The sequence below is a fragment of the Rhinolophus hipposideros genome (assembly GCF_964194185.1).
Source record: "Rhinolophus hipposideros genome assembly, chromosome: 18".
NCBI lineage: Eukaryota > Metazoa > Chordata > Mammalia > Chiroptera > Rhinolophidae > Rhinolophus > Rhinolophus hipposideros.
In genome coordinates, this window is record NC_138064.1 from 47,097,576 (window position 1) to 47,111,834 (window position 14,259).

The window sequence follows — 14,259 nt, forward strand, 5'->3', positions numbered from 1 at the left end:
AGTGTTTGACAATATCCAGTATCCATTTATGATAAAAACCCTCAGCAAAGTGGAAATAGAGTAACCATATCTCAACATGAGAAAGGCCATATGATGAACCCACATATTCGATGGGGAAGAGCAAAAAGCATTTTCCTTAAGATCAGGAACAAAACAAGGATGTCTACTATTGCCACTTTTGTTCAACATAGTACTGAAAGGCCTAGCCACAACTATCAGACAAGAAAAAAAAGGCATCCAAATTGGAAAGGAGGTAGTAAAATTATCATTATTTGCACATGACATAGTACTATATGGAGAACCCCAAAGATTCCACCAAAAAAACTATTAGAACTGATAAATGAATTTAGTAAAGTAGCAGGACATAAAATTAATATTCATAAATAAGCTTGCATTTTTCTACACTATAATGAACTATCAGAAAGAGAAATAAAAAAATTCCATTTACAATTGCATCAAAAATAAAATACCTAGGAATAAATTTAACCAAGGAAATGAAAGACCTGTACTCAGAAAATTATAAGACATTGAAGAGAGAAAGTAGAGAAGATACAAATAAAGGGAAGCATATACCATGCTCATGGATAGGAAGAATTAATATAATTAAAATTTCCATACTACCCAAAGCAATCTATAGATTCATTGTAATCCCTATCAATATAACAGTGGCATTTTTCACAGAACTGGGACAAATAATTCTAAAATTTATATGGAACCACAACATACCCTGAACAGCCATGACAATCCTGAGAAAGAAGAACAAAGCTGCAGATATCAGGCTACCTGGTATCAAATTATACTACAAAGCCATAGTAATCAAAACAGCACGGTATTGGCATTAAAAATAGACACAAAGATCAATGAACAGAATAGAGAGCCCAGAAATAAATCTATACCTATGTATTTATTTAATCTATGACAAATGAAGCAATAATATACACTGGGGTAAAGGCAGCCTCTTCAATAAACGATACTGGAAAAACTGGATGGATACATGCAAAAAAATGCAACTGGACCACCTTTTTATGCCATACATAAGAATAAACTCAAAATGGATTAAAGACTTAAATGTAAGACCTGAAACCATAAAACTCCTAGAAGAAAACACAGGCAGTAAACTCTCAGATATTACTCTTAGCAATATTTTCACTGATATATCTTCTTGGGCAAGGTAAACAAAAGAAAAAAAATAAACAAATGTGACTATATTAAGAATAAAATGTTTTTGCACAGCAAAGGAAACCATCAACAAAACAAAAAGACATCCTACTGAATGGGAAATGATACTTCTGATAAGGGGTTGATATCCAAAATTGTATAAAAAGCTCATAGAACTCAACCACAAAGACACAAACAATCCAATTTAAAAAAAAATGGGCAGATGACCTGAACAGACATTTCTCTAAAGAGGACATACAGATGGCCAACAGACATATGAAAAAATGCTCAATGTCACTAATCATCAGAGAAATGCAAATGAAAAGGACAATTTGATATCACCTCACAACTGTCAGAATGGCTATCATCAATAAATCACAAACAACAAGGTTTGTTGAGGATGTGGAGAAAAGGGAACCCTTGTGCACTGTTGGTGGAATTGCTAATTAGTGTAGTCACTATGGAAAACAGTATGGAGGCTCTTCAAAGAATTAAAAATAGAACTACATTATGACCCAGTAATTCCACTCCTGGGTATTTATCCAAAGAAATCCAAAATACTAATTTGAAAAAATATAGGCACCCCTATGTTTACTGCAGCACTATTCACAACAGCCAATGCCTATCAATAGATGATTGGATAAAGAAATTATGGTACATTTATACAATGGAGAGTTACTCTGCCATAAAAAAGAATGAAATCTTACCATATGCAACAATATGGATGGACCTAGAGGGTATTATGCTCAGTGAAATAAGTCAGACTGAGGAAGACAAATACCATATATCTCACTTATATGTGGAATCTAAGGAACAGAATAAATGAACAAACAAAACAGAAATAGACTCATGGATACAGAGAACAAAGTGATGGTTGCTAGAAGGGAGGTGGATTGGGGGGATGGGTGAGAAAGATGGAGGGATTAGGAAGTACAAATTGTTAGTTACAAAATAGTCACAGGGATGTGAAATATACAGTATGGGAAATATAGTCAATAATGTAAAAACTATGTATAGTGTCAGATAGGTACTAGACTTATGGGGGGATCACTTCATAAATTATATAAATGCCTAACCACTGGTCTGTACACCTGAAACTAATATAAAATAATATTGAATGTCAACTACAATTAAAATATATACTATATGGTCATGGAATATAAAGTACAGCATAGAGAATATAGTCAGTGGTATTATAATAGCTATATACGATGTCAGAGAGGTAGTACTCTTGTTGGGGTTATCTCTTTGTGAGGTGTGTCATTATCTAACCACTATATTATTTTATACACCTGAAACTAATGAAAAAAACTCGATTTACATACATTTTCAAAAATGCAATTGTGGTTTGACTCAAAGTGCACTAGTGTTTTATTTACAGACGTAGCAGAGGTGTAGCACAGTCATTTGACAGAGGCAGCCACAGGGGCCTATTTCTAGGCATCTGTCCCTTTACCTGGAGATGGAATACTTACCATAACAAGAGTCTGTGACTGAGCAGGAGGCGGCAAAATCTATCTGTAGGAACGAGTCCTCATTCACAGCAATGTCTGTGGTGACCACATAACGGGTGCTGGCCTTTTCGATGAAGACCAGGGCATCACCAGTGGAGCCACACACAGGCATCTTGGTGCCTCCGGGATGAAGTAGCCATTTCCTACTATCCAGAGTTGTGAAATCATCCTCCAAAACTGTATTACCAGAAATATTTCCTCCAATAAGAATCTGAAATATATCAAAAAAAAAAAAAAAAGACCCACAAATTTTCAAATTGGTGTCCAGAGACAAGAAAGTTCAGTCGTTTTTGTTTGTTTTTATCTGACTGACGGCTCAGAACTGGCATTGTACAGCAAACACAGTGTTACGGGGCTTTCAGGATGCTCTTGTTTTTGTGGTTGGCTTGCCCATCTGGCAAGAAGCTACAGAAAACAAATAGAAGGACTGACAAAAGCCTCCCTGGGCCAAATTGTGCCTTTGGAAGCTCCATGTACTCAAGCTGGGAAAGCAAAACTTGGCTCACATGTGACTATTTTCTATGTAAAATTTCTATTTAAGGACAGTTGTATCCTAAGGCATTCCAGTTTCAATTCTTTGCATGGATTCTACCATTTGCTAACAGGTTCTTTGAGTTCCATTTGATACACGCTTTATTATGTATGAAGATCCATTAGAGCTGTCGATAGGATGTTAGGGAGATTTACATATTTTTTCTTTAAACGCTAGGAAAGAGGAGTTGGGACTTACTGCGTGTGGCACCAATGTTAATTTGCACATTTTCCTTTTCAGAGAATTATAACCTCGCTTGATAAAGTGCCTCTATCCATATGGCAGAATCCTCTCTGAGCAGGAACTAAGCCTTCTGTCATGTCTTCTATTTTTACCAGCTCAGGTGATTGAAGGAAAAGAGAATGAAAGGAAGCTAAATGCCATGTATCTAATTTAGCTGTGTGCCCCTGGGCAAGTGACTCAACTGTCCTGGGCTTCCTCAGCTGAGCTGGGGGGTTGGACTAAATGCTATGGAAGGCCACATTCAGCTCAAGTGACAAAATTGTAATAGTTACTCCTGAAGGGACTAACCTGGTCAATAACCCAGGGGCTGTAGAAGTGCCCATTTTCAGATGGTTGCCACCAGCGGAGGCGAGTAGAAGCAGAACGGGCTTTCAAGGGTATCTCCAGGGCAATGTACCTGCCCACGTTGCTGGAGTTGCTGAAAAGGAACTCTTGAAGGAGACTCCATGAGAGGCCGCCATTGAGGGAATACTGCAGAAGCACAGGTTGGCTCCTGGGGTCTGGAACACCTTTACCACATCCCAGTCTCATGAAGAACTGCACAAACCTGAGAGGAGTAAAATTTACTGTAGACTTTTACTTCGGTGAGAAAGTCACACCATTAACGAAAGACACGTATGCAAGGTGCCACGGGGTAATGCATGGCTTTAATAAATATAAGGCTTTAAAGAATGTCCCAAGAAATAATGTCAAAGCCTGATTTTCCTTTTTAATGTGAAAGGGAGTTAATAAAATGTGAAATGTGCAAAAGGCCATTCTGCACTGTTTGGATTTTGTATCCCTTCTCAGAGTTGGGTCTGAGGGATGTGAGCATCTACGGCACCCTTGGGCTGTTCTACAAGAAGATGGGTGGGTGTCCAAGTTTGGGAGTATGTACTGTTACCAATTTAAGATAAATTTGGATCCTTATCCTTAGTATTTGAAACTGGAAGAATATAATTAACGTAGTTCCTATCATTTATCGGTGAAGTCAACCATTCTCAGGTTTTACCAGTAGTTTTTCAGAGTGCATACTATTGGGTTTGGGAGACAGTTGTAACACTTCTTTGTGAAAGGCCAGGCATCTTTTGAAAGAGCTGTGTCAAGCCTGGGCCTCTTTTCTGTGGCGGGGACAGAGGAGGATGAGTGTGGGGCAGTGGTGATGATAGGCTGTGCCAGCCTCTGACTATTGCTGGGTCTGGATGATACCGGCCATCGAGAAGTGTGGCAGACAGCCAGTGGCAGCCTTTCCAGCTGGCAGGGAGGTGGACAGAGTGGCAGCAAGCAGCAGGGGTGCCAGGGAAAACCAGCTCACATGTTATCTTTGGCAGGCAAGCTGCCGGTGCCTGGTCTGGCTGCTGTCCTGACTGGTAATGCAGAACAAATTTTGTGTGTAACACACATACCCAATTATGTATGCATCACACAGATGACATATATTGGGGCTTAGAATCAAAGTGATCAGTTCCATATATAAAACCACACATTCTTCATGGGTTCCTCCTCTCCCCATCTCCATTAACTGGGTAATCACTTATCTCATAACCTGAGAAAATTAGGATTTTTACATGGAGCATTTTGAGGTCAATATATGCAAATCCTACACAGCATGCTACCAAGATGAGATAAATAATGGAGCTTTTAAGATTGGATTAATGAAAAAAAATACATAGTTAGTGCCTAGTGACATTTACATCTATAAAAACAATAATCATTTACAGAGAAAAACTTTTACCATGTTGTCTACTTGTACTGGGAAAATATTTATATTAATTGAGTTATAGATAAACCATGTCAGAATTATGTAGAAAAACCAAATAATTTCTAAATTAGGTAACTCAGCTGCCAATGATAAAGTTGAAATAAATAGCATCAAATTAAACCGTATGCATTAAAACAGGATAGTGATAAATAAATCTTGCTTTCTCTAACTGTACAATTATCTCACAGAACTGTATTTTTTTATAAAGCACGATCAAATTTATAATCCAATAGATGAAATATTTAGGAGAAAGAGATGGATAAATATGTTAAGCTGTATTTTCATTTACAGCTTACGTTTCAAAAAACAAAAACATCATTTTTTTTTGTTCACTTGCAAAAATAGGTCAGAGTTCCATTTTACACATGTTAAATTGTCTTTTTTACTTTCCTGGCTAAGTGTCTGGCATATCAAATGATCAAAGAATACACATCTTGACAGGACATAATCCTCTGAGCCAGTTTAAAGTGTTTGTTTCTGAGTGACTCTGCTCAGTTTAGAAAATGAGTGCTTAGAATGCGTGAGCGAATCATTGGAAAAAAATGGCTATAAAGAATAAAGCTGCATTTCAAATGTTCTTAAACTGCTAATGGATATGAAATTAGTTGTGAATAATTTGAGGGTGTATTGCATTTCAATTATGCTTTCTACTAAGCATGGTGTAAATAATTTCTACATAGTCCAAGTGTTAATGAAAAGAATTCTGTAGAAGATGGTTCAAGAAGATGCGACATTATTCCCTTGAAGTTAAAGTAAGTTAAACATTGCCATTTCCCAGTCACCATCATGTAAAATACCAGATAATAACTTTTGTCTGTTTAGCTAAGTTTCATTTCTGATCTAGTTATTGAACAAATCTCTCTCATTTTGAGAATGAAAATTATATAAATTGTGTCGTAATGGATGGAGTCTTTGATGAGAGAAACTCAGCATTTCCAATGGAAAGCCTTATCTTTGAGATCTCTACTTCTTTCTGATTTAGTAATGTCCCGCTACTGTACATTACAATGTGGTTTTCCAACAGCATTTGAAAATGATTACCTAGCGTGTGATAAATCCAGATCTCGTGTCATCAACATGCGCAAGCCATCTTCATTGAAAAAGAGGTTGTTTCCACTGGAAAGGATCCCACACTTCCGAGATGGCTTTCCACCACTCATTAATAAGAATCTATCAGATTCCAGCTGACCTGAAGAAAGTGAAAAATGTGGTTTATCTATGACCCCAATTATAGTCATATTATTTTTTGAAGGAATATAGTAAGTGCTTTGTGTAGTTTTAAAATATGAAGTCAGAAATATTGAAGTCATAGATTTTGGGATAAGAGAGCTCTTCAACATTTCAGCTTGTTTGAATTATTTAACCTTGGCTGTATAATTTAAGGGTCCACATGATAGAAGGAGTATGGTGATCCAGCCAGATGGGTCCCTCCTTTCTCCTTCTCTACACTACAAATAAAAAGACACTGGCTAATCAGAGAGAGACTCGGGGCACCAGCATGGGAGGGTACTGGCCTTTCTACGGGCCTCCTCACCGTGTCCTTGCTACTGCGAGGCCAGGATCAGGGAAGTATTACACATTATTTTTAAAAACAGTTTTAATAGGAGAAATTTCAGTGTACTTTAGTATTTCCTGTTACATTATATCTTTCAAAACCAGCTCGCACATCTCCTCAGATACTCATCTTAGATATAGTTTATTTTTTTGATTGTGGTAAAACACACATAAAATTTCATCATTTTAAAATGAACAACTCAGTGGCATTTAGCACATTCACACTGTTGTGCAACCATCATTACTACCTAATTCTAGAACTTTATCATGACCAAGAAGTAAACCTTGTAAATAGTCACTCTCGATTTCCCTCTGACTCATTCCCTGCCAACTAATCTGCTTTCTAACTCTATGGATTTGCCTATTTTTGATGTTTCACAAAAATGGAATTATACGATATGTGGCCTTTTGCATTTGACTTCTTTCAGTTGCATAATATTTTCAAGGTTCATCCATGTTGTAGCATGTGTCAGTATTTCATTCCTTTTTATAGCTAAACGATATTTCCTTGTATTGATATACCTATAACTAACAACTTTATAGACAACTTGGGAAAAAGAAAAATATTTTAATTTAGGGAAAAAGAAAAAAATCTTTAATCCTAGTATCCTAACAAAGATAGCTATTACATTTGTTTAAGACTTTCTCTTATGAGAATGTTTTTCCATAGTTTTATCAGAGTACATATCAAAAGATACGTAACTAATTGTGCATAATTGCAATTATCACATCACATACATTTTTCTATGTTGTAACATTATCTTCAAAGATTAACGATGTTAAATTCTAGGTTTAACTGAGGCACAGAAAGTGATGAAAGGTTGCTTAACGAGTTGGTGATAAAGCCATGAAAGGAATTTATATCTCTGGAAACTTGTTCTTTCAACCCAACAATATTACCCTTCTATAGACATTTTCCAAAATTATCATTAATGACAAATTACATGTGATAGAAAAAGTGGTGAAAATAGCCTTAGTTTTTCTTACTTATAGTCTTGCTCATTCTACTTACCATTGTTTCAAAATGGAACCCTATAAAATTCAGAACTAAATTAAGGCTTGAGTGGTTTTAATTGTAATGATAAGTAATGAAACATTAGAGTGGAACTTAATGATTACTTCTATATTACAAAAATTGTGTTTAATATGTAAGTTCTTCCACAAAGCTACACAGAATTTATAAGGAAGGATTACCTTCAAAATCATCCTTGAGAAAATCAGGATTTTTGGTGCTTATTTTACAGGTTGGACCTGAATAGCCGGGATCACATATACACTTAGTTCCATTGATACAACTCCCATGTCCGTTACACATCTCTTCACATTGGAGACCAATATAGACATTATCAATGGCCCATGTCACTGGCTGAGAGCCAGCAGGGTAAAATCCTTGGTACCATCTGAAACGCACAGATCTGGAAAAGAGGTACAAGTCTTTCAAAATCTAATAAACAGAACAATATAACTTCAAAGTAAGCACATCTGATCTATGAGCAGTGGGCAGTAACCACCACTGCACCACACTCAAGAAATAAAAAATATGATTCAACATGTCAGGAACACAAACTCCATTTCACAATCTACAGGATTTTGCCAATAAGGCTCTTGCTTCCTGTAAGCCTTCCCCGATTCTGTCACAATGTCAAAATTCCATCTGAGCTCCCATCTTTTTCTTTTTTAATTAAAATTTACTGGGGTGACAATTGTTAGTAAAGTTACATAGATTTCAGGTGTACAATTCTGTAATACATCATCTGTACAACACATTGTGTGTTCACCACGCAGTCAGTTTTCTTTCTATCACCATATATTGGATCCCCTTTACCCTCACCTACCACCATTCTCCCCCCCTTATCCTCTGGTAACCACTAAACTATTGTCTGTATCTATCACTTTTGTTCCTTCATTTCTTTGTCTTGTTCTTTTGTTTTCAGTTTATATATACATACCTGTTGGTGGGAATGCAGATTAGTGCTTTTTCAATATTGACTTTCTTGGTGAAGATTTCTCCATCCCTACTATCTACACTCTTCATAACTAACCTTTTTTTGTTTTTAAGAATTGAGGTAAAATTCACATAACACAAAAGTAATCATTAAGCAGTTTCCCTATCCCCAGCCCCGGGCAACCACTAATCTGCTTTCTGTCTCTATGGATTTACCTGTTTTGGATAATTCATATATCTCATACAATATGTGACCTGTAGTATCAGGCTTTGTTCACCTAGCAAGATGTTTTCTTTCTTTTTTCTTTTTATTTTACACTAAGTAGTATTTTTGAAATTAATTAATTTAAGATTTTATTAAAAATATAGCTAACGTACAATATTATATCAGTTTCAGGTATACACCATAGTTATTTAACATTATATACCCAAAGAAATGATCACCACGATAAGTCCAGCAGCCATCTGACACTGTACCATGCTACCACAATATTATTAATTATAATCCCCATGCTGTACATTACATCTCCATAACTTATTTGTACTGGAAATTTGAACCTCTCATTCCCTTTCTCCTTTTCCCTCCTTTAAAAAATTTTCCATTTTACAGTTGACATTCTATACTATTTTATATTAATTTCAGGTGTATAGCATAGTTAGACATTTATATAATTTAAGAAGAGATCTCTGGCAAGTCTAGTACCCGTCTGGCACTATACATAGTTATTACCATATTATTGACTATATTCCCTGTGCTTTACTTTACATCCTGATGATTATTTTGTAACTAAAAATTTGTACTTCTCAATCCTGTCAACTTTTTTACCCTGCCCCTCAACACCCTTCCATTTATTACCCCAACAAATCTAGTACCCATCTGACATCACACAGTTATTACAATATTATTGATTATATTTCTTATGCTATACCCTGTATCCCCACAACTACTTTCTAACAACCAATTTGTATTTCTTAATCACTTCCCTTTTTTCACCCACACCCCCAACACTCCTCCCATCTGCAAGCCACCAAAATGTTCTCTGTATCTATGAGTTTGTTTCTGTTTTGTTTGTTTATTTTGTTCCTTAGATATCACATATAAGTGAAATCACCTTGTATCTGTCTTTCTCTGTCTTACATTCCACTCAGCACAGGTCCATCACGCTGCCTCAGATGGCAAGAACCCATTCCCTTCTATGGCCAAGCACTATTCCATTGTATATATGTACCACCTCCCCTTTATCCATTCATTCATAGATGGACACCCAGGCTGCCTCCACATCTTGGCCATTGTAAACAATGCTGCAATGAACATATGGATGCATAAGTCCCCTTAAAGTAGCGTTTTGGGTTTCTTTGGATAAATACCCAGAAGTGGGATTACTGAGTGCTTGTCTTTTGTTACAGCATTTGTTTTAAAGTCTATTTTGTCTGGTATAAGTATTGTTATTCAAGCTTTTTTTGTTTTTGTTTTTTTTTTCCCTTTCCATTTTCATGAAATATCTTTTTTTCCCATCCCTTTACTTTCTGTCCTGCGTATGTCTTTCAATCTGAAGTGAGTCTCTTGTAGAGAGCATATATAAGGATTTTGCTTTCTTATCCATTCAACTCTCCTTGATTGGAGCATTTCATCTATTTACATTGATAGCAATTGTTGATACATATGTAGCTATTGCCATTTTATTATTCATAATTTTGATAACTATTTTTCCATCTTAACAAAGTCTCTCTAACATTCTGTGCAATACTGGTTTGGTTGTAATGAATTCCTTTAGCTTTTTATTGTCTGGTAAGCTCTTTATCTCTTTCAATTTTAAATGATAGCCTTTCTGGGTAGAGTTGGTTGTAGGTCCTTCCTTTTCATCACTTTGAATATTTTGTGCTAATCCCTTCTGGCCTGCAGAGATTCTGTTGAGAAATCATGTGAATATCTTATGGGAGCTTCCTTATAAGTTACTAGTTGCCTTTCTCTTGCTGCTTTTAGGATTCTCTCTTTGTCTTTAACCCTTGCCATTTTAATTATAATGTGTCTTTGTGTGGGCCTGTTAGGGTTCATCTTGTTTGGGCCTCACTGCACTTCCTGGGCTTGTAGGTCTATTTCCTTCTTTAGCTTAGGGAAGTTTTCAGCCATTATTTCTTCAAATAGGTTCTCGATCCCTGGCTTTCTCTCTTCTCCTTCTGGTTCCCCTATGATGTGAATGTTGTTACGCTTGATGTTGTCCCAGAGGTCTCTTAAACTAGCCTCATTTTTTAAAATTCTTTTTTCTCTTTGTTGTTCCGATTGGGTGTTTTCTGCTACCTTGTCTTCCAACTCGCTGATTCAGTCCACTGCTTCATTTAGTCTGCTGGTGATTCCTTCTAGTATATTCTTCATTTCAATTATTGTATTCTTCATTTTTGACTGATTCTTTTTTATGGTTTCTATGTCCTTTTTCATGCTTGCTATCTCTTTGTTGATGTTCTCACTAAGTACCTTGAGCATCCTTATAACCATTGTTTTGAACTTTGTATCTGGTAGGTTGCTTGCCTCTACTTCATTTAGTTCTTTTTCTGGAGTATTCTCCTGTTCTTTCATTTGGGATGTATTTCTTTGTTTCCTATTTTGGCTGCCTCTCTGTTTGTTTCTATGTATTAGGTAGATCTAATACGTTTCCCAGTCTTGGTCAGGTGGCCTTATGTAGTAGGTGCGTTGTAGGGCCCTGGCATAGTCTCCCTGGTCACCTGCTCCAGATGCTCCAAGAGTGTCTCTTGTGTGGGTTGTGAGTGCCCTCCCGTTATAGTTGATCCTTGATTGCTTTTGGCATTTCAGTGGGTGGGACTGACCCTCAGGCTGATTGGCTGTGTGGTTTGGCCACATCCACAGCTTACGGACAACTGTGCAGGGAACTTACCACATGGATCTGGATTCACCCCAGATGAGTCTGGTACTGCCCTTTGTGTGTTCCACTTGTGGGGCTAATTGGGAAGTGCTCTGCTGTGGTCTGAAGTCAACCTCCAAGTATGTTGGTTCTGGGGCTTCTTGGAAGGAGATCCGGGGCAGACCAAGGTCACCCACTGTTTGTGACCAGCCGAGGACTATCTGGTAGGAGCTACAAAATGATCCATGGCTGTTTGCTGCTTTTGCTGGACCTGGAGGTATGTATGATAGTCCATGCTGTGAACTGAGAATGGCTGCCACCTGTACTGGGCCTGGGGTAGCTCCATAAAAAGCTAGGACACCCCGAGGCCTGCTGCCACCTGCTGGCTCCTTTAAGATTCAGCCACTTGATAAAGCCTTGTGCCATACACAAGTTGGGTTAGGCAGGGTCTCAGGGAGTCAGTAGGGTGGGAAGAGTTGTGTTCACCCGGTTAAGGAAGATTCTGGTTTGGTGCCAGTGCTGAGCCTGAAACTACTCAGCGAGTCTCAGAGCACACCAAGGCCACACCTACCTGGGGCGTGCAGATTCCAATAGTTTTCCAAGAAAGAGTGCAGTGTGGGTGGGGCTGGCTGTTCTCGGAGAAAGTGCCTCTGGTGTTGGGCAAGTTGGGTGGGGCACTGTCTTGGAGTCAGCAGGGTGGACCAGTTGAGCTCACCAGGCCAATCAGATTCAGATTTGGCCTGTGGGGGCGGGCTCAACACAGGAAATATGATGCTTGCCTGCTGGCTACATGGGAGAATGACAGACCCCACAAAGGGAAAATGGTGACTGTCCTCCAGCCCTTGCCCTGAGGCCACACACCTTGGTCTGCCCCCTGTATGCCCGCAATTCCCTCAAGTCACTGTCCCTCCACCAGAGCCCAGGGTGAGTGCCTGTGAGTGAATCCGTGTGCTGGCCCTTTAAGAAGACATCTGGGTTTCCCGCAGCCTTCTGTCCCAACTGGATGGTTGGAATCTCTACTGTTTTTCACAGCCAGATGTTGTGGGGGCTTCTCTTCCTAGCACCAGTACTCCGGGTTGGGGAGACCAGTGTGGAGCTGGGGTCCCTTGCTCCTTCAGGGGGAATCTCCATGGCTGAAATATCCCTCCTTATTCTCACGGAAGTTAGGGACCAGCCTGTTTCACGTCTCTGCTCTGCCTACCAGTCTTGACATGGTTTCTTTATATCCTTAGTTATAAAGCTTTTGTTCAGCTAGACTTCAGATGGTTCTCCAGGTTTACTGTTCTATAATTTAGTTGTAATTTTATTGTGTTCACAGAAGGAAGCAGGCACAGTATTTATCTACTCCACCACCTTGGATTTCAGTATTGAGCCAGATGTTTTCAAGGTTCATCTACATTGTAGCCAGTATCAGAATTTCATTCCTTTATATGACTGAATAATATTCCATTATATGGGTATACCATCTTTATTTATCCATTCACCAATTGATGGACATTTGTTTGTTCCCACCTTTTGGCTATTGTGTATAGTGTTTCTATTATTATGCATATATAAGCATTTGTTTAAATACCTGTTTTCAATTCTTTTGGGTAAAATGGAAATGAAATTGCTGGACTATGTGGCAAAGAAATAGTCCCTTGATTTCTCTCTCTTCTATAATTTTGATGGAATTTCCATTATTATAGTTACCACTGTTGCAAATATTTAAAGCATACCTATTTTCTCTGTTGGCTGTGTACTTTGTACCCTTTTATGTGCCCAGTACAGTGTTTCATATACAGCAGATGCTCAATAAATGTTTGTTTTATGTCACTTGTTGTGAAAGCCTTAAGCATCAAACTAAAGTCCTTTGGATTTTATCCTATTGGCAACAGGAAGCTCCTGTAGCCAAAAGGCTATTTTAAAGAGAGGAGTGACAAAACCAGATTTATTTTTAGATAGTTGTCTGTTATTTCTTAATTTCTTTTTAAATCAAAAATAATTTTCCTTTTTATTTTTAAGTAAATAGTCTTATCATATTGTTGATGATAAATTAGCCCCTTATCTACATATTTAGGTAATAGTCCAGAAATAGTTTAGTATATTTTATCATGTACAAAACTCAGTTCAAAGGAGATGGGTTTATTTTAGAGGGTATAGATATAGAGATGGCATGTGTATTCATTTTTGTACCCTGTAAATCTGACCAATTTTCAGTTATCATAGAAACCAAATTCAGAATAATTTTTTATTCATAAAACAGAAATTAGAAGTCAATATTGGAAGCATTTATTAGATTTTTAAAGTTTAGTAGAAAGTAAAGCAGATGGAGACAAGATCCCACATATAATTTTAACCCTAATTTCATTGTTTATATCAAGACTCCAACTATATTGAGCTGCCCCCAAAATGCCAGTTCATAATTAAATTTTATTTTCAAATACTTGTCAGAATTTAGTCTTGGCAAGAAGCACTTCCTACCTTTTGAACTTTCAGACTGCTGAGCTGAGGGATATGGTTGGAGTTTTCCTTTGAACAAGAGCCTACATGGATTTTTTTGAACTTCTTATTTATTCAAATGTTCTGAATACAAATGAACCATATTGGTTGGATATTTATTATTGTTCACCTGCTTTGACACAGAAACTGCAAGCACTATGATAAATGGGATAAAGGGTCTGGTTTCACTATGGTTCCCTTCTGCTGAAATCTTATTTAGAAAATTTCTCACT

At 37.5% G+C, this 14,259-nt stretch overlaps 1 protein-coding gene across 3 annotated transcripts in view; it reads right to left on the minus strand.

Annotated features, from left to right (window-relative positions):
• Window positions 1-14,259, minus strand: part of RELN (reelin) — a 518,204-nt gene that overhangs the window by 60,953 nt on the left and 442,992 nt on the right. For all 3 annotated transcript variants that reach the window (XM_081080324.1, XM_081080323.1, XM_081080322.1), the window contains exons 42-45: window positions 7,937-8,157; window positions 6,230-6,377; window positions 3,736-3,994; window positions 2,634-2,883 (exon numbers count right to left, since the gene is read on the minus strand). In XM_081080324.1, the coding sequence (XP_080936450.1) occupies window positions 2,634-2,883; window positions 3,736-3,994; window positions 6,230-6,377; window positions 7,937-8,157 (878 nt within the window). The remainder of the gene's footprint in view (window positions 1-2,633; window positions 2,884-3,735; window positions 3,995-6,229; window positions 6,378-7,936; window positions 8,158-14,259) is intronic.